Below are 20,018 nucleotides of genomic sequence, written 5' to 3'. Positions count from 1 at the left end.
TCCTGCTCTTCTTTCAGAGGAAGAGGGGGTGGCTCTTCTTCTTCCTGCCTCCCCAGCCCTGCACAGGTGCCTTAACTGAAAACCCAGCACTTGGAAATGTTTAGATACGGAGGTAGTCTGCGCTAGAGCAGCCGGATAACCATCAGCACAGAGCCCCGCAGGCACCTCTCGGTGAGAGCATCTTTATTGACCAGTCAGCGACGCAAGCATCAGGGTTTGGGGGTGGAGGTGAAGATGCGCAGTCCGTGCATGCTCTTGATCTCCTCGCTCAGTGCCTGCAACAGACCAGCACCGAGAGTCTGAGGCGGAGCTGCCCCAGCCCCTGCCGAGCGTCAAGTGCAACGCCGAGAGCAAGGTGCGCTCACGCTCGGAAGGAGAGCGCCGGCTGGTCTGAGGGGGCTGCGTGCCGCACAGCGCGTGCACATCGCCACGAGAAGACCCACCGCGCCCCACGGAGCGCCCAGGGGAGGTGCTGCGTGCGCGCAGCTACGCCATTGCCGTTCTTAGCACGGGCTGTGCTATTTAGCGCTGCGTACCTGTGCGGTGCCCCGCTGTAGTACTCGGCCTCTTCGTTCCGCACACCAACAGCTTGTGCCGAGCACCCAGCTCCAAGTGCTGCGTGTGTGCACAGCGCCCAGGTTTAAGTGCTACACGCAGAGCTACGCTGCCTCTTACAAAGGGCCGTGATGTTTGTTATTGGGGAACAAAGGAAGGGCGACGCTGTTTTTAATTTGTCAGGAAGTGCAGGCTGGGCTGTTTATGATGGGGTGGGGAGGGAGGGCAAAAAGGGGGGTACACTGTTTATTGGGGGGAGGGCGGGGAAAGGGCTACGCTTTTAAGACACACTGCACGCAGGCACGGCGCTTGATCCTCTCGCTGCGTGCGTAGCGCTTACAGCTGGGCGCTCTGCCTATGGCATTTTCAGTTGGCGCTGCGCCTGCGTGCTCACGTACACACCGGAGCGCCCTACACACGCACGGAGTGCGCAGGTGTAAGTGCTGCACGCACACACACACACACGCGCACGCAGAGGAGAGCGGCAAGCACTGCGCACGCTCGCTCGCAGGCAGTGCCCCAGCGCAATCGCCGCTGGCTGGGCTGCGGCCCCGCGGCCCCCTCACCTGGTTAACCATCTGGTGCTGCTGCACCGTTCGCTTCTCTTTGAATTCCTCCGACTCGATGTGAATTTCGTACATGGCGCCGCAGCCTCCTAGGAAAAATAAAAGCGGCGGCAAACGCTTGAGCAAAGACGAGGGTCCTTCGTGCCCGACGCACTCTGAGGGTGTCCCCACAGTGAGGGGGGCCTGGGGACAGACTCCGGTCCTCCCTCGGAAAGCGCAAAGTGGTTTGGGGGCGGGGAGGGAAATAAAAAGCTTTTTCTGTACCTGATATATCCACGACTTTGATGGCGGAAGCCCGGGGAAACTTCTCCCGCAGGACCCGGGTCACTCGGGCCTCCCCCTCCGTCTGCGAGGCGAAGCTTCGCCAGGAGCCGCGGCGCAGGAAGAGCTGAGGGGGAACAACCACCGCTGAGAGACGGCTCTGGGGCCGGGGACCCCGCGGGGGGACCCCCACCCGCGCGGGCCGGGGGAGGCCGCCGGCGCCGGGGAGGGGGCACCGGGAGCGGGGGCGGGGGGAGAGGCCGCCTTCACCGGGCCCGGGGAGGGGACACGCTTACCGTGAGGGGGCGGGGGGCACCTCCGCCGTTACCGGGGGCACTTACCGTCGGGAGGAGCAGGCCGCACTTACCGTCCCCGGGGGGAGACAGAGGGAGACGGGGACACCCACCCCCCCCCCCAACAAAAACAAAACGGGGAGGGGGACCTCGGACAACGGACAAAGCGCCCCCGCCCCTACCGCTGGGCTGGGAGGGGGGACGGACAGAGGGGGGGACGGACAGAGGGACGGACAGAGGACACGCACCGGCCCGCGGCACAGCAGCCCCGCCGCGGCGGCCATACTGGGCGGGGCCCGCCCGCCGACCCGGACGCGGAGCCGCGCCCCGGGGTCACCGGTCGCCCAGCCAATGGCAGCGTGCTTCGGGGCGGGGCGGGGCGGGGCTGGCGCTGCGGCGACTCCGCCGCCGCGACCCCTGTCGGCTCGGAGGACCCTGGAGGGGACCGGGCCCGACACCCGACCCGGGGGGGGCCAGGCAGGGCTCTATCCTGCCCCCCCGAAAGGGCCCGGTCCTGCGCCCCCCCGTCCAACACAGGGACCCAGCCTGACCCCCTATCCCTTAAAGAAGGCCCCATCCTGACCCTACCCCCCATAGACAGGGCCCCATCCTGACCCCCCTTCCCGAGGGCCCCATCCTGCACCCCCCCATCACATACATAGGGCCCCATCCTGCCCCCCCTTCCCATAAAGAAGGCCCCATCCTGAACCCCCCCCCCCCCATTCCCATAGACAGGCCCCATCCTGCCCCCCCATCCCATAAAGGCAGCCCCATCCTGACACCCCCCCCCCCCATTCCCATAGACAGGGCCCCATCCTGCCCCCCATTCCCATAAAAGCAGCCCCATTCTGACCCCCCCCCCATTCCCATAGACAGGGCCCCATCCTGACCCCCCCCCCCATTCCCATAGACAGGGCCCCATCCTGCCCCCCATTCCCATAAAAGCAGCCCCATCCTGACCCCCCCCCCCCCATTCCCATAGACAGGCCCCCATCCTGACCCCCCTTCCCATAAAAGCAGCTCCATCCTGCCAACCCCCCCCCATTCCCATAGATAGGGCCCCATCCGGACACCCCCCACTCCCATAAAGGCCCCATTCTGACCCCCCTCCCCCGCCTTCCACACCCCCCCCCCCCCCAGGAGGAAACAGAAAGCCAGGTGGGCCACGTGTTGAGTGCAAAAAATAAATATAAAATTTATTAAAACACCCACAATATTTTAAAGATATCAGGAATAATACATTTCGCGGCCCGGCTGGCCGCGCGTAACTTAGAATAAAATACAAATTAAAAACAAAACAAAACAAAACAAAAAAAACCAAAACAAAACCAAAACCAACAACAAAACAGAAAACAAAAACCAAAACCGGGGAAAGGAAGGGGGGAAGGATTCAAACTTGCAATTTTTAGGCATCCTAAAAAATAAATTTACCAAAACCTTGGGGGAGAGGGAAAAAGAAAAGGGGAGGGGGGAACCACAAAGAGGGAAAAAAGAAAAAAGGGAAAATTATACAAAATAAAATTATCAGCATAAATTTACTGTCCTAGAAGTATCTACAGTTTAATACACATTAATCCTATTGCCTTGAGACATGGAAAAAAATCTACCGGTCCTCGATCCGCCGGAAAAAAAACTTCATTTCAAGTAACCACAGTCCCGAGCGACCAAGAAATCTTCAAGTGTGAATTTTTCGGAGCCGCCGGGACACCTCCACGGTGCCCCCCCCCGCCTGCCGCCGTCCCACCTCCCCTCCTCAATTATCCCAAAAAAAAAAAAAAAACCCAACAAAAATGCCAAAAATACCCCCCCGCCTCCAACTGAATTCCCGAATCCGAGAAGAAACGGCGCTTTATTTTTAAATTTTGAATTATTACTTTTTTTTTTTTTTTTTTGCACTGTGGTGCAAAAACCCACCAGCAAAAAAAAAAAAAAAAATTGCTCCTGGAATAAAACTGAGCTGAAATTACGGCGGTTTGTAATCCCTGAAGGGATGCGGAAAATGAGGAAGAAAAAAAAAAAAAAACGGGCGGAAAGGGATAAAGGAAGGTTAAAAAAAAAAAAAATAAGGAAGAAACACCGCTGTGAAAGGATCCCTGATTTCGGAAAGATTTGCCCCGGTTTCGCTCGCCTTCGCTGCCGCGGCACCACAGGGAGCTTGGGGGGGGGGGTTTGAGGTATTTGCCTTGGTTTGGGGATGCGCGGGGGAGCTGCTGCCCCGGCGCTGACGGGAAGCCGAAGGGGAAGAAAGTAGCACCAATAACACCCCAAAAAAATGGAAAAAAAAAGGAGAAAAAAAGGGAAAAGAAAGAGACGGGCAGAAGCAGGATGCCCGGCTGAGCCCTCGCTGCAGGGGAGACACCGGTGATTTGGGGAGGGGAATGAGCCCGAGGGAGCGCGGTGCCGAGCGCGGTGCTGAGCGCCGGTGGGCGCAGGGCCTGGGTGCCACGGTAGGGGTACGGTGCCGGTGCCGGGAGGGCGGCCCTGCAGCAGGCACCGGCACCGCACGGCGGGCCCATGCAGGGGGGTCTGTGCACCGAGTGCCATGCGCGTGCACCGTCCTCCGGCACCGTGGTGAAGCACCATGCCCGATCGCCATGGAGGTGCACGGTGCCCGAGCACCACCTCTGTGCCAGGGCAGCATGCCCAAGCACCGTGTCCATGCACGGTGGGTGGGTGAGCACCGTGCCCCCAGCACCACAGCCAAGCGCCGTGTCCATGCATGGTGGGCAAGCACCGTACCCGAGCACCGTATCCGTGGAGCATGCCCAGGCACCGTGTCCAAGCACCACGGCCATGTGCCATGCCCTTGCACCGTGCCCAAACACCTTTCTCCGTGCCCATGCACCCTGTTCAAGCACCATGTCTGTGCGCCATCCCCAAGCACCATGGCCACGCACCGTGCCCAAGCACCGTGGCTGTGCACCATGCCAAGCATCATGTCTGAGCACCATGGTCGTGCATGGTGCTGGAGCACCGTGGCCATGCACAGTGCCCGAGCACCGTGCCCACATACCATGCTCTTGCACCGTGCACGTGCACCGTGCACGCATGACACACCCATGCACCGGGCTGAGCACCCTGGCCAAGCACCATGTCCCACACACTGTGTCTGAGCACTGTGCTGAGCGCCGTGTCCGAGCACCATGTCCAAGCACAATGTTCACACATCGTGGCTGAGCACCACATCCACACACCGGGTCCCAGCACCGCGGCCGAGCACCATGTTCACACATCACGGCTGAGCACCATGTCCGTGGTCCATGGCCAAGCACCGTGCCCGAGTGCCGAGTCCCATGCACCATGACCCAGCACCACAGCAGAGCACCGTACCTGAGCACCATGTCCAAGCACTGTGGTCGAGCACCGTGGCCAAGCACCATGTTCACACACCACATCCAAGCACCATGCCCGAGCACCATGTCCACGCACCGTGGCTGAGCACCGTGCCCGAGCACCATGTCCATGATGCGTGGCCAAGCACCGTGCCCGAGCACCATGTCCACACACCGTGGCTGAGCACCGTAGTCAAGCACCATGGCCGAGTACCATGTCCATGATGCGTGGGCTGAGCACCGTGCCCGAGCACCATGTCCATGATGCGTGGCTGAGCACCATGCCCAAGCACCATGTCCACGCACCATGTCCAAGCACCGTGGTCGAGCACTGTGGCCAAGCACCACGTTCACACACCCTGGCCAAGCACTGTGTCCACGCGCCACATCCGAGCACCACGTCATGATGTGTGGCCGAGCGCCGTGCCCGAGCACCACGTCCATGATGTGTGGCTGAGCACCGTGCCCAAGCACCCATTTCCACGCACCATGTCCAAGCACCGCGGTTGAGCACTGTGGCCGAGCACCACGTTCACACACATTGGCTGAGCACCGCGTCCACGCGCCACATCCGAGCACCATGTCCACGATGTGTGGCCGAGCACCATGCCCGAGCACCACGTCCACGATGCGTGGCCGAGCACCGTGCCCGAGCACCATTTCCACGCACCACGGCTGAGCACTGTGCCCGAGCACCATGTCCATGCACCATGTCCAAGCACCGCGGTCGAGCACCGTGGCTGAGCACCACGTTCACACAAATTGGCCGAGCACCGCGTCCACGCGCCACAGCGAGCACCACGTCCACGATGTGTGGCTGAGCACCGTGCCCAAGCACTGCAGCTGAGCACCTTGTCTGAGTGCCACATCCACACACAGCTCTCCGGCCGGCACCCCACATTGCACTGGAGGGGAACGGCTCCACCACGAGCCCGGTCGATGGGACACCTCCGACACAGCACTGATTTCAGCTTGCATAAACCCAACCGGCTCCCGGCACGCTTTGAGCTGTCGCTCCAGAAAAGTAAACTTCCTTCTCAACGACATTGCTTTTTTTTTTTTTTCTTGGTTCCCTAGTTTCATATATACATTAGTAGCACCTCAGCGAGATGGAATCAGGCAGAAGCGTGATACAGTTTGTTAAAACACCATAGCACCGTTTTTTATTAGAAGATTTCATTTAATAAAAATATGCCTTATAGAGCCCACAAAGCATACTCCAGTATTAAAAGGAAAAATCAGCAATTGAGGCACCTCAGGGATTCTGGTTTCCTTCTCCTTCCCGTGCCTCGTCCCGAGAGCATCGAGATGGGGGGGAACTCCGAAACGTGTCCCCCGTTCCCCGCCCGAGGCAAAGCATTGCGGCCAGAAAAACCGAAGCGGGTCAGCAGGAGCCCGTCGGGGCTCCCCGCGCCAAGATCTCCCCAGGGTTTCTACCACAGGCGTTGTTCTACCACCACCGTGGCCGCGACCTGCTGCAAAATTAGGTCCCCATCCCACCCCAAAGCGATTAATAACATATCCCCCCCACTCCAGTGAGTTCCCCTTAACACCGCAACCCCCCTGGCTTCGGCACGGGTGGGACGAGTGCGGCCGCCGGACGGGTAAAGGAAAAGATTTTGCTTGAAAAACAGCCTCTCAGCAGCAAGGGGTAAAGAGCTGTGCATAGATTTCTAGTTTTCGTAGAAGAAGTCTGAAGCGTGCTAATTTTTAATGACTGAGATTTGAGGTAGGTTAGACGTTATGTAGTGTAAAAACGTGAGACTGCAGCAGTTCTCGCTCCCCGACCCGCGGCGCCGGCATCTCCCCGCCTACCCGGGTCGAACCCACCGGAGCCAACGCCGCGACGGACCGAACCCCCTCCCTGCACCAAAAAAAACCTCCGAGGAAGCAGGACTTAGACAGGTTACACGGACCCTCGCCTTCTCTGAACACACCCCTTTTCCTCCTGACTCCAAACCCATCCAGGCGAAGCTCGCAAGGCACCCCCGCCACGACAGTCAGACCAGACCCCGGGCGATGCGAACCAGGGCCGGCACCCGAATCCGGCCCCGCCGAACGCCGCTGGCGGGGATCAGCCGGGTCCCCTTTTTGCCCTCCGAACCACATCGACACGTCGGGTCCCCACGCTGGAACGGCATTGCCCCGGGCATCCCTAAAATCTGACTTGCCATCAACTCTTACAATCCTGATATGCTATTGGGTATTTATAAGAAAAGCGGTAATAGCTTGTTGAATTTCCTTGTCAGATATACGCGACTTTACAGATTACGGTTAAAAAAAAAAAATTAATTATGAAGGACGGACAAAGCATGTTAAATATTCCTGCCAGTATTTACAGTTCTCCCACAATAATCTTGTTTAAAACATACTGCTTTCAAGTTGTCGGGGGGGGTGGGGAAAGAGGGAAGTTGTTTTTTAAGTTTCGCTTTTGTTTTAAATCTAGGTGAAAGTGCTTTTAAAAAAATTCTTTCCCTATTTACAGGTTTAAAATCAGACCACGTAAATGTTCAGGGCTGTTTTACCGAGATCCTGCTGATCTGTGCCAGTGCGCAAGGAAGGAGGGTGACAGTAACACAAGGTGATTTCTGCACGGTGACGGCGTCGGCTCTGGCTCGCTGGCTCTCCAAAAGGCACCTGAAAGTGCAAAAGCAACGACCCCGGGGTCGCCGGCACCCGGATTCGGCCACACCGCCCTCCTGGCGAGCCGCGGGGGAGCTCGCCTGCCCACCCGTCCATCCCGGCATGGCTTCGGCATCAGGACGGGCGGAAAGTCTCGACTGAGATTGTTTGAAAAGCACCACACGGTTGTTGTCATCGTTGGGTTATTTGTTGGTTTTTTTTTTTTTGCGGGAAGAATGGCGATCCGTTAGGAAGGAGGGATGGCACCCGGGGAGAGAAAAAGCACCGAGCCCCGACGGCGCTCGCTGCCTCGCCGGCTCACCGGCGCCGGCGGGGAAGGCGGACCGGTGGAGGTTTTGGCCAGCCAAGTCTTGGGATTCGCTCTTCCCAGAGCCAATCGCACGGAGAAAGTCCCCCGGAGACGGAAAGCACCAGACTTTAGCAACAGTGATGTACAGAGAGCAACACTAGCTATTCACAGTTTGGGGTTGGTTTGTGTTTTTTTCCTGTTTTTATATTTTTTTTATTTTCTGTTTTTGTCCTGTCGGCTCCTGTAGAGATGCCGCCGCTGCTGTCGCTCTCCCCGGGGCCACCGGCAAAGGAGCCCCCAAGTCCGAGCCTGAGCACGGCACCCCGAGAGCGGCAGCCCCCAGCACGGACATATCCTGAGGTCTCCGGCGCTGGGAACGATGCTGGCTCGCTCTGTCCCGGCGGAGCCGATCCCGCCGGCAGCGAGGAGCCGAGTGAAGATGTGCCGTCCCAGGACATCCCGCTCACACGCGGGTCTCCCATCGCTGTAAGAAAGGACTCCTCAAGTTGCAAAATAGGTATTTTTTAGGTCCTTGGGAAAAAAAAATAATTGGACGTTCAGCATGTCCAGCTGACGGTAAAGCACACGATCCTGCCAGCCCCCATGCACTGGAGCTGGAGAGAGTCACCTCTTGCCTTTAAGCTGGTTTGGTGTTTGGGGTTGTTTTTTATTTGTGTTTAGGTTTTTTTTTTCAATGTTGGCTTCTTTTTCGAAGATCGGCTTCGTCGTTGTTGTCCAAGTAAAAAATAAAATAAAATAAAATCCAATAAATAGGTATTTTTAAGTGGAATTAAAAACCTCTCCTTCGCGAAAGGACGCTATAAACTTCTCCCTCCGTTCGCACGGCGCACGAGGCTAGATTAAAAAAACGCGGAGATATAAATACGAGATTACCGAAAAGCGTCAAACAGCATCGTTACTCTTCTTTTTTTTTTTATCGAGTTTTGCTTTGTTTGCCGACTCCTTGCCAAGCGCAGCTCTGCGATGGCGTGCGCCCGCGCCGGCTCCGCTGTTTCTGAGCGTGCGTGTTGGGTTCGCTTTCTGTGGGTTGGGTTTTTTTTTTTGTTGTTGTGTTTTGCTTCGTTTTTGTCTATTTTTTTTTTTTTTCTTCTCCCCCATGCCCGAGGAGAAAGCACCACGAAGCAACGCCGGGCTCCGGCGCTGCCGAGGGTTGAGGTAAGATGGGGCTGCGGCAGTTGCCTCCGTCTCAGATCCAGCGGCTGTAGGGGCCCGTCACCTTGGTGTAGGCATAGGAGGACACAGTGATGGCGGAGTTGGTGGGGATGGCCACCGCCTGCCGCGTGGGGACCGAGTCCCTCCTCTCCTTGCTGGGCGCCTCGGTCGCCAACGCACCGCCCCACTTGCGTTTCTTGGCGAAGGCTTTGGCATCCGGTGGGAGACCCAGGCGCGCCGCCTCCTCTTGCCGGGCCCGAGCCCGCTCTGCCAGCTGCTTCATCTTGGCCTCCCACAGCGCCAGGCCGTGGTTGGGCTGGTTCAAGTTCTTGTGTTGGTAGAAGACCAGGGAGATGCGGGTGGGGTGGCAGCGGTTGGGTTTCTTCAGCGGGGTGGTGGCGTGGAGCTCGCGGCGGGCACATTCGATGAGGATGGAGCCGTGGGCGGGCGCCACAGCCACCCCGCCGATGTTCTCGTCCAGGAAGTTGTGCTCGCTGTCTGACCACTCCTCCTCCTCTTCCTCCTCCTCCTCCTCTTCCTCCTCCTCCTCCTTCACCGCCTTTTCTGGCAGATCCTCCTCCAGGCTGAAGGGGTCCCACGGCTTCTCCCGGCGGGGCCCCACCACCCCCTTCTCGCCCATCGCCACCTCCCACGGCTTCTCCAGCAGCCCCGGGCTGGGTGCCGGCGTCCTCCGCTCCTCCGCCTTCACCAAGCCCCACGGCTCCTCGGGGAAGCTGGGCAGCCCCGGCAGGGCCGAGCCAAAACCCAGCGGCCCCAGCAGGCTCGAGGTGCCTGTGCCAGCCAGCGCCGCCTCCCCCAGCTTGCAGGGGCTCCATGGTTTCGGCAGCAAGCCCGAGCCACGTGCCGCTGCCGCCGCCTCTCCCGCCAGGACGTTGGACCACTGCTTCTCCGGCGGCGGCAAGCGCACAGCAGCGTCGAAGGCGCTCGGCTTCTCCCGCCCGCCCAAGCCCGGCGCCAGGGCGCTCCATGAGCCCTCTGCCGTGCTAGTCCTCTCAGGGGAAGACGTGCCCCGGGACGCTTTGAAGGGGCTCCACTGCTGCTCCGGCCCCCCGCCACGCGCAGAGATGGCCGGCAGGGATAAGCTGGCGCCGGGCATGGCCGCCACGCCAGGAAGGGGCTCGATGGCAGGCGGAGGGTCCGGGGGCTCCTGCTTGATGGGCCGGCTGCTGAAACAGTTCTGTGCAAATGGCAGCGCCTCCTCTGAGCCCGAGCTAGTCCTGTGCGCCCCGGCCACCGCCGCTTTCTGCTGGCTGGCGTAGCGGTTAGCCCGCTCGTAGGTGCGCTGGTGATGGTTTTTGCTCCGGACGCTGTGCGGGATGGGCTCAGGGAAATCAGCATTCCCGTAGGTGTGGTTGAGGTTCTCCTGCAACGCCGGGATATCAGGCTTCTTCTCGTAGCTGTTGCTCACCCAGCTGCTCCCGCTCCTCTCGGGTGCCCCATAATTCAGAAACTGTGAGGGGAACACGTGGTTGCTGGAAAAGCCGTAATACCCGAAGGAGGGAAGCGCGAACTTGGAGTGAAACCCGTTCACGGAAGGCAGATTGGGCTGTGCATAGTAGGAATGGTAAGAGTAAACACTGTTCATGCTGTACGGGTCGGAGGGCCGGCAGCTCCCCAGCACCGAGTAGCTCTCCACCACCGCGTTGCCGTTGTACTTGAAGGTGTTGTAATGGCTCTGCGGCTCCACCTTGATGGAAGGTTTCAGCGGCTGCGGGGGCAGCCCGCTTTTCAACATCATACCTGCGGGCACAGCACACACACAGCCCCCATGACCTGCCAGCCGAGGAAACTGCCGGTGGGGAGTGACGACCCCAAAACTCGACTGGACTCGAAAATCCCACGGTGATGGGCTCGCTGGCTGAATGCAGAGGTCAGCATCACACAGCATCGCCCAGTGCACTGGCACCAATTTGCACCTGCACTCCGGGCTGCGGCAAGAGCTCCCCACAGCACCGCAGTACAGGGAAAAACCCAGGCGCCACAGAAATGCCATCCTGCACCCCAAGACGCCGAGCACTCAACACTGCCAGCCCGAGAAAGCCCCCAACCACATCCCTGTACCCTCGCGCGCTTTCTGGATAGCTCGGGGCAGCGGGACTTTGGCTCTGCCCCCATTACCTGCATTTTGCTGGAGCATGGGGAGCTCGAGTGTTTCCTGCTTGATCTTCTCTGGTGTCATCAGCTTCTCTTTCTGCAGCTTCTTCTTCTCCGCGGCGGCTTTCTTTGCTTCCAGCTGCCTCTGCCGGCAGGACTTGGCAGGCTCCGGGAGCTTGCGGACCTCGCGGGGGAAGGACGTGAGCACCTGGATGGCCCCGCTGCCCACCTTGGCGTTTTGGTTCTCCTCACTGCCAAACTCATCTGTGCTGGACATCTTGTAGAGGGGGAGGACATGCAGTTGCTCATCTTCGGGGATTTTCCCTACCACACGATTGTCTTCCTTCGTCAGCGTGCAGACCTGGGGGAGTGCAAGGTGCCATCAGTGGGACGCTGCTGGATGCAGCCCATGCGGGACAGGGGAGAAACCTAGTTATTCCCCGCATCGATGTGAAGCTACGCCAGTCTGGCGTCCCCCGCAGCCCGCACCAGTTCCCAGACAGCACTTGGCAACCTCCTGCAGAGTCTGGGTTGGGCAAAAGCAAATGTACGGTCCCCGTTAGCACCATGCCTTCATCTAGCTGGGGTGGCTTCAGCACCCCACAGACCTGAATGGTTTCATTTCAGGTGTGCAAACACTGAGGACCAGCCACTGGAGTCATGCAGGTAGGACGACTCGGGACAGCGGGGCTCAAAAAGCAGCATCAAGTGGTTCAAAAAGGACCATTCCAAAATGGGGTGGGGGAGCATCCCAAAAAGCCCCGCTGGCTGCCTGCTTACCACCGTGCAGCCGTTGTAGAGGTTATGCTGATCTTTGTGAGCATGAGCGCAGAAGTCCATGCACGCTGTCACTCCCGAGAACGGCCTCCCCTCCTTCAAGCCCAGCCGGCAGTCTATCGCTACATCCTCGTTGGTAACCTGGTGGAAGGAGGAGAGGGCTCCAGTTACGCAAAATCTGCTACGTGCCACCATCCCGCACCCACTTCTGCCTGCTGCTGGGCCATCGTGCTCCAAAGAGGACGAGCGGGTGGCCAGTACCTGGTTTTGGTACGCTTGTGGTGCCAGCCTCTTGTAAAGCGGAGCAACCTCAGTGGCCAAGTCCTGAAAGCTTTTCCGGAGCAGCTCTTCCTGTGGTAGGGAAAAAAGGAGGATGTCACCCAGGGGTTTCAGCAGCGGGGATGGAATTGGGGGCAGAGCCCCCTTAATGCCACATGGCATCCGACCCCTCCCACACTGTCCCTCATCATGCAAGGCACATGGCTGAAATTCCTGGTGAGGTTTTGGCCATTCAACCTCCAGCCTCAGCATCTGTTGTGCTTTCACTTGCTCAACGCATGAGCCCCCTGGCATCTTCCCTGGGGTTTCTAGAGAGACCCCATTTGTGCCACCCCATACTGACACTTGTCACACCAGAAGTCCTGGCTCTGGGATGCCGAGCCTGCCCTCTGGTTTCACCAGGTTGGCTTTCTTTCCCCCGTCTCCCTAATTCATCAAAAATCCCACAAGGAACCCTATTTTCAGGCTTCGCCCCGCAAAACTTGGAGCTTGGGGGTAAAAGAAGGTCCGAACCCACAGCCCCGACAGTGCTGCCCCGTTCTGCCCGTGTTACCCACCTCTTTGGGATTGTCCCCCACCAGCCTGAACTTGCGGGGAGTTTTGCTCCGGGCGTATTTGCAGCCATTAAAATACATGCTCCAAGAGCAGCCGAAGGAGAAGGAAGCGCCACAGGTGTTGGGGTCCTTGCCTTGGCACGCACAGGTCCGGCTGCAGGAGGGACACCGCAGAGGAGCGTCAGCCACCGGTGCGGTGATAGCAGCTCCGAAAACAGGAGGGACCCCCACATCCCCTTCCCACCCTGTTTCCCCAAACCGGACCAGCGGTGCGGTGGGACTTACTCATCGTTCAAGCCGCAGCGGCGGCTGGTGGGGTTGCCGTACTTGGTGAGGGTGTCGGTGAGCTCCTGGTACAGCGTGTCGCCCAGCGTGCGGGGGATGCCCTCCCAGGCCAGGATCAGGATGATGATGACGGCGTTCTGGCAGTGGTGGCCAGCCCGGTGTCGCACCAGGCACAGCAGCTTCTCCTCTTGGTTGTGTCTCCGGATAACCTGGAAAACAGAGGGGCCAAGTCAGACCACTCCAATGGCAAACACCTCCTGGGATGGGGAGGACCCCAAAAGCGGGTCCTGGCTACCCTCCACAGCGCCCCGTGGGAAACTGGGGGGGCAGAGCTGTGGGGGCTCCCATGATTGCATTCAACTCCATGGGCTTTGGGGCACCGGGGGAGGACGTGCCAGCCCAGAGGCTGCAGGCATGGACGTGCTGTTCGGCAGGTGCCAAGGCCGGGAAGCCCCGTGGAGTTTCCCTAGGGGTGGCCGCCGCTCTCGCTTCCTTCTTGCCAGCCGCAGATCAAGCATCCCGCCCCTGCCCGCTGTGGCCACCACTGGTGGGGGACCTCCTCGTCCCCAGGCAGGGAGGGGACAGGCAGGAGCATTACCGCAGGGAGGGCTCCGAGGGGGGATGGGAGCTGGGACGCAGGCACTCACCCACTTGGCGATGGGGCAGCCCCGGGAGCTCTTCCCCTCCTTCCCCGTGTAGATGACCTTCTCGATGCGGATGGCCTTGCCCTTCTCTCCGTACCTGCCAGGGGATAAGCGTCAGTGCCGTTCGCCCCCACCACGCTCATAAGTCCCCTGCTTGCCCCTCATGAGCCCCACTCACCTCACAGGACCCCACTCAACCTCACTGGACCCCACGTGCCCTCATGGGACCCCCACTTGCCCTCACAGGACCCCTCATGAGCCCCCACTCGCCCTCACAGACCCCCACTCACTCTCAGGAGCCCCCGCTCACCCTCACAAGACACCACTCGCCTCCACAGGACTCCACGGGACCCGACTCACCCGGCTCATCCTCATGGGACACCATTCGCCCTCATGGGACCCCATCCACCTTCACAGGACCCCACTTGCCTTCACAAGACCCCACGGGCCTCCACTCACCCTCACAGGACCCTGCTCAGCCTCACAAGCCCCCCAGGACAGGACGGTATGAGGCAAGGACCCTTACCGCTCCTCCATGAGCTCCCTGATGGACGCCACGGTGGGCCCCGAGCCCAGGTGGGTGTAATACGGCCCCTCGTCCTTCTCCACGATTTGCTCTGCAGAGGCAGGAAGGGGGGGGACAGAGATTTGGAGGTTTGCACCTCAGTCGGCTGCCCCGAAGGATGCCAAACCCCCAAATTCCCTCAAATTGAGCACTTTTACACCAAAAATCAAAGGTTCCTTGACAGTGTTTCCCCCTAAGACCATTGGGGAAGGGAAACCACAATTAGGGGTTCATTGAACAACCCAGCGGCTCCTCTTCATTTTCTGCTCCCGGCACTAAAACGCCACTGGGTAACAAGGGGATGGGTGCTCAGACCCGCACCCTTCAGGGACCCAAAAACCTCCCCGAGGGGCCACAGTCCCTCTGAGCATCCTGGCAGCAACTGCAGCTCCATCCCGGCACGGGGAATTTGCGCCGGCTGCTTGAGCGCGGTGCATTTTGATGAGCTCTGCCGAGAAGAAGCGATTAGCGGCGGTGGGCCATTCGGCATACAAACCCCCCTCCTCATCCCCGGCCCCCCTGCTGCCCACCAGCTCCCACCCTGGGCACCTATCTGGCCCCACTCACTGGGACTGGCCCAGCTGGATGCTGCCAAAACCATCACAGGATGATTTTGGGGGCTGAAAGCTACTGCTGCCTGCTTTTAGGCTTGCCTGGAGGATTTGGGGATGCTCACGGGATGCCCCAAGCTGGCTGAGCCCGTGCAAGGAAGGAGCTGCTGTGCGGGAGAGAAGCTGAAGGATGCTGGGGCTATGGAAAAAGGATACTCAAGGTACAGGAGAAGGATGCTGGGGATACAGCCCTGCAAGCAACACACCCCTCACAGCAGCAAACCCCTCGGGGCTTTTAGGGCATGAAAGTGCCGGCACAGGAAGCAAAGGATGCTCCGGGCAGCCATGGTGGCGCAGGGGTCAACCCCGCAGCGCGTGGGGATGCTCAGACACTGCCGGGTGGGATGCATCCGGCACGACAGCCGGGTCTGATGTGTCTTTCCATCTCTCTGCTCTCGTCTCCCTGATTTTCATTCCCGTCATGTCTAACTGGCTGGGCGCCAGGGTGAGGAGAAAGCCGGGCTCAGCTGGGCTGCAGCTGTCCAGACAGAGATCAATACGGGACACGCAGCGAAGGCTGATTTTATTACAGCGTCTAACAGCACAGGCACCTAATAAAGCACCGAGCCCCGACTCGTACTTAATTGCTTTCTCTCACAGCTTTTCCTTGAGAAAATGGAGAGAGGTGGCAGGGGGGGAATCCCCCCTCTCCCAGCCTCTAAACCATGCTGCAAAAGAAAAAGCAACCCGAATCTTTTCCTGGCACCACAGGGCAAAACTCCGAGATCAGTTCGAGCGGCTCCAGAAAAGCCTTTCATTCACTTGGTGCCATTTGGGCTAATTACTGCTGCCATTTACAAGCAAATAAATAAATAATCATAAGCCCCACTAATACAGTGCAGCTTGCGCTTAGGCTGAGGCCACCCTTCCCAGTGGCACGAGGGTTTATTTTTCCAGCTGGATGCCCCAAATCCTCACCCTCCTCCCAGAGGAGAGCACAGCTCCAGTCTAAATTTTGGGGAGGGAATGTCCAGCTCTCAGCGCTCGGATGGACTTGGACCACAGGGACTGGGTGGGAAATCTCTAGCACTTGCTGCAAAGTCTAACAAATGCCAACACACACCAACCCCCCCCCAAAAAAAAAAAAAAGAAAAACCCTAATCCAGGAGTTTGGAGCCTTTTCAATACATCCCGGTGGGATCGGCCACCAAACAACCCAGCGTCCCAGCAGCAAATACAGCTCCAGGCACAAGCATGCATGCCAAGTCAAAGTTTGGGTTACCTGGAGTAACCCAAACCAGCTAATCTGGATTAAAATAGCAGGAACAACCAGGTGAGCTGGGTTTTAGGGAGGTTTTGGCACTGGCACAACTGTGGGCCCCTCTATAGCATTTAGCTGAGAGGTTAAGCAGTGGCAAAACCCAACACCCCTTTGGTTTTGCAGTTCTTCCAACCCACGCTGGCACAGCCAGGTCAGCATCAGTGCCACCCCCGCAGTGATGCAGCAGTCGCTCGGTGTTTGCTGTCTGACTGTAAAAATAAGAAGGGGAAAGAGAAAGCAAAAGACGGATCTGCAGCATCGGGGTTTTGCCATGCAAGTGCTGCATCCCCCCCAAAAAGCGGGCGCTTTGCCGGCGCGGCAGCATTACTCCGTTATTTATCCGGGGCAATCCCACCCTGCAAAGCCACCTCCTCGAAATGCCACGCCGGGGCTCACCACCAGCCCGGTAATCCCCCGGCACGGCCGCTCACTCACCAACGCAGTCGCAGGTGGGGAACTCCGCTTGCGCCCGCTTGGCTGGTGTGTCCAGGAGGCTTTTGGTTGGTGTGTCCAGGTATTTCAGCGGTGACTCCAAAAAGCCGCTCAGGGTCGGCGTCAGCGGCACCTCGTCCTTGGTGGGTGTCCCGTCGGCGTCATCCGCGTCCGGGTTTTGGCTTTCCTCGGAGTAAAAGCACGTGGTCGACACCACGGTGATAGCACCAGAAGACTCGATTTTGATCTGTTTGGGGGATCGGGCAGTGAAAGGGGGCTCTGAAAGCGGACCCTTCCCCGGCGAGAACGAAAAGCTTTTGGGTCCGGCTTGGGGAGCGCTGCTTGAAGCCGGGGCGGCGGCAGCGACGGCGGGGGGCACTTGCGGGGCTGGTGCCGGCCCCCCCGGCAGCTCGGCAGGCCCGGGGGCAAGCGGGGTGGGTGTCTCGGGGGGCTGCAGGTTGAAATTCTCCCCGAATTCAGCTTCAAATTGCCGGATGAGCTCTTCCAGCTTGTCATCCACCACGATGGGGGTCGGGGCAGCCGGCAGGGAGGCGGCGGGCGCTTCCTCTGAGCTGGTCGAGCCCGCCGGCACCAAGTGATTTTGGGGGCCCCCCCCGGGGGCACCCCTTTCCTGAGAGTCGGGAGCTGGGGGGCCACCGTCGAGGGGGTTCGGCGGCGGGGGGTGAGCGGCGGGCAGGGGTAGTGCAAGAGGCTGGAGCGGGAAGGCAGGCGGCGGTGGCGGTTCGGTTTGCATCTCTTCTGTGGGGGGTTCGGCGGGCGCCCGAAACCCCTCCAGGCTGATCTGCCAGAGGGGCAGGAAGAGCGGCTGCGAGTCCTTCTGCTTCGCCTTCTTGATCTGCACTTGCTTACGGAGCGGTTTGGCCGGGGGGGGCTTTTCGGGCGGCGTTTTCTTCTTCTTCTCTTTGGCCTGCTTTTCGAAGGGCTTGGGGGGCACAGCCGGGGCTCCAGGAGCCCACCAGCCGCTCGACCGATCCGGGGGTGCCGCCGCCGCCGCTGCCAGGCTTTGCTCGAGGAAGAGGCTGCGCTTGTGGTGGAGATGCTGCTGCAGGACCAGCTGCGTCTTCTTATGCAGGTCAGGCTCTGGTGGTGCCGGTGGCAAACAGGGGCCGCCCGGCGCATCCTTGCCGGGCGTTCGTTCGGGGGGCTCCGTTTTAAGTGCAGTTGCTTTGCCGGCCGTCACTTCGGGTCTCTTGAAAGCTGCCTTGATGTAGTCATCGGCATTACCCAGCAGCTGCTCCAGCTCCGCCATGGGGTCTCCGGCCCCTGCCGCCCCCTCGGCCTCCAGCCCCCATGCTGCCACGAAGCCCCCCCGGGGAGGCGCTGTGCCAAAAAATGGCTCTGGTGCTGCTCCCGGCTCCGGCGGATAACGGGGCTCGTCCCCTCGCTGCCACGCAGGCCCTGGCGGAGCGAGGGGGCCAGGGCCGAAGGGGGCGGCAAGGGGTGGCGGTGGCGGTGGTGGGGAGGGCTGGCCATCACCGGCGGGCTGGGGGAGAGCAGCCGAGAGCTGTGTCAGGGCTTCGATGGCTATGGCGGTCTGCAGGCTGATGTTCTTCTCCTTGGCGATGGTCAATGCGCTTTGGGAAAAGGGGAGGCCGTCGGGTGGGCATGGCTCGACGGTCTCAGGCACCGGCTGGGGGTCGATAGCACCTTCCTGGGGGGGAGGCGGGGGGTTGGCGGCAGTGGCACGGGGCCGCAGTGACGCCGGCTCTTCACCAAGAGCCGTCTTGATCTTCTGCTCCAGCCATTCCAGGTAGTCGGGGCACTCGGGGCCATCGCAGTTGCAGTTGGGGGGCTTCACACCGTGCTTGGCCAAAGCCAGGGCAGCTTTGAGGGCGTGCAGGTCCTCCCCTCGTGGCACGCCGTCCGCCGCGCTCAGCCTGCCCTGGCTCATCTCCGAGTCGAACTTCTCGTACAGCAGTGATGGTGAACTGGGGGACAGTAGCCGATAGGAGGAAACGGCTTCGGCCACAGCTGAAAAGGCCACCAGGTTCCTGACGTCTTCCAAGTGGGCTTTACCAGCGGTGGGTGGCTGGCCTGGTGACCAGCCGCTTGGCTCCATCAGCACGGTGCCCCCCGCCTCCGGCCGGCCCCCATTCGCCAGGCTGAGCCCACTGCCCTCGTTCAGCCGCCTTTCTTCGACATAATTAACTGGCCCTTCTTCCATTTGGCTTCTGCTGGGTCCATCAACCAGGTCGCCCGCCGAACCTGTCTGCGAGGAGGGAGAGAGGAGAGACGTGAGCATCCCCTGCCACAACCCACGTGCCATCATCCCCCACCCTATTTTCTCCTTCTTTTTTTTATTCTCCCCTTTCCCCATCTCTTTTTCTGACCCGGATGATGAAGACGCAAATGAGCCATGCAAAAATATAATCACCACTGGCAAAACTACGTGGGGTTTTGCCCGTCTGCGCAGGGAGCAGCTCGGCTCAAAAGGCGGCCGGTTTCCACTGTGTCGGCCCTGCGCCGCCCACATCTCCACCCCGCCACCCGCTTTCGAAATTGCTCACGGAACGGTTCGGGATTTCCATCATCGCCCTCCGAGAGCAAGACGCAGTGGAGTGGGACGGGGAGGGCGTCCCCAGCTCCGGCGACACAGTTTGCACCGGCGAAGGAAGTGGCACAGGGAGAAAAGGGGGGTTTTTTTGGACCTGTGCCCGAAGCAAACATCCTGGCTGGGAGCAGCCGTCCTTCGCCGGGGGCCGCGGCACGGCAGGAAGCCGCCGAGTTGGCTACGCCGGTGCCAGGGGCGGCGCGGGGATGCTTTCACCTCAAATAACCCGGCGTCTGTATCAACACGGCTGGCCGGGGCCCCCGGCAACGCCGAGCTACAGCACCAGCGTCCAGAAAACCGGCCGTGTGCCAAAAAGTGACCAAAACCATTAGAGCCTTTCATGCCGATGCGACACAGCGGCACCCAGGGCGTCCATCACCCCAGCATGTGGGCTTGCGTGCCCCAGTTAAGACCCTCCAGGGGGTTTTGCCAGGGATGAGAGGGGTCTTTCTGTGCTCCGTGGCTCTCTCCCCCCATGGCGGCGGGGATTTTACCGCTCCGGTGGCCAGCGACGCTGGGCACTGGCAGCGTATTTAGTAGTTTACCGATAACCAGGGGAGCTTCCTGCAAGCTAAAAATACAGCAAAGTTTACTGGGAAAAAATATGACAAAGCAAGCAAAGGCTGTGGGCAGAGCTTCCTGCCTCCGGACGGTGCCAGCACCGGCTCACGGGGAGGATCCGCAGCCCAGACTCAAAGGGAGACCCAGAGTTACAGCTCGGTGTTGGAGCAAGCTGTCAGTGTGCGGTTGGTGGTGGTGGAGCCACGTTTAACCCTTCAGCCACCAGCCCCACAGCTTCGGCACAGGCGTC

General features: G+C 59.9%; 2 protein-coding genes across 5 annotated transcripts in view; both read right to left on the bottom strand.

Annotated features, from left to right (window-relative positions):
- Window positions 1-169: 169 nt before the first annotated feature.
- Window positions 170-1,971, bottom strand: LOC309602393 (bolA-like protein 3). The gene is made up of 4 exons (XM_082335928.1): window positions 1,924-1,971; window positions 1,386-1,509; window positions 1,122-1,210; window positions 170-275 (listed from the first exon to the last, which is right to left on the bottom strand). The coding sequence occupies exons 1-4, from the start codon at window positions 1,957-1,959 to the stop codon at window positions 210-212; spliced, it is 315 nt and encodes a 104-aa protein (XP_082192054.1). The 5' UTR covers window positions 1,960-1,971; the 3' UTR covers window positions 170-209.
- Window positions 1,972-7,442: 5,471 nt separating this feature from the next.
- The window catches only part of LOC309602995 (methylcytosine dioxygenase TET3-like), a 28,333-nt gene continuing 15,757 nt past the window's right edge, over window positions 7,443-20,018 (bottom strand). For all 4 annotated transcript variants that reach the window (XM_082337236.1, XM_082337237.1, XM_082337238.1 and 1 more), the window contains 9 exons: window positions 16,639-18,865; window positions 14,293-14,383; window positions 13,770-13,863; window positions 13,123-13,331; window positions 12,841-12,991; window positions 12,266-12,355; window positions 12,008-12,145; window positions 11,252-11,588; window positions 7,443-10,873 (listed from right to left, as the gene is read on the bottom strand). In XM_082337236.1, the coding sequence (XP_082193362.1) occupies window positions 9,147-10,873; window positions 11,252-11,588; window positions 12,008-12,145; window positions 12,266-12,355; window positions 12,841-12,991; window positions 13,123-13,331; window positions 13,770-13,863; window positions 14,293-14,383; window positions 16,639-18,865 (5,064 nt within the window). In that variant the 3' untranslated portion in view covers window positions 7,443-9,146. The remainder of the gene's footprint in view (window positions 10,874-11,251; window positions 11,589-12,007; window positions 12,146-12,265; window positions 12,356-12,840; window positions 12,992-13,122; window positions 13,332-13,769; window positions 13,864-14,292; window positions 14,384-16,638; window positions 18,866-20,018) is intronic.

The sequence above is a fragment of the Platalea leucorodia genome (assembly GCF_965183815.1).
Source record: "Platalea leucorodia genome assembly, chromosome: Z".
Classification (NCBI taxonomy): domain Eukaryota; kingdom Metazoa; phylum Chordata; class Aves; order Pelecaniformes; family Threskiornithidae; genus Platalea; species Platalea leucorodia.
Note: the sequence above shows the minus strand (reverse complement) of the source record. Positions and strands in the feature narration are given on the sequence as shown.

Coding starts and splice junctions, on each gene's coding strand:
- LOC309602393 (XM_082335928.1), bottom strand. CDS start 1,959: ATGGCCGCCGCGGCGGGGCTGCTGTGCCGCGGGCCG. Junction 1,510..1,923: donor GGCTGCTGTGCCGCGGGCCG/GTGCGTGTCCTC, acceptor GTTCCCCCTCAG/CTCTTCCTGCGCCGCGGCTC. Junction 276..1,121: donor AGCACCAGATGGTTAACCAG/GTGAGGGGGCCG, acceptor GGTCTGTTGCAG/GCACTGAGCGAGGAGATCAA.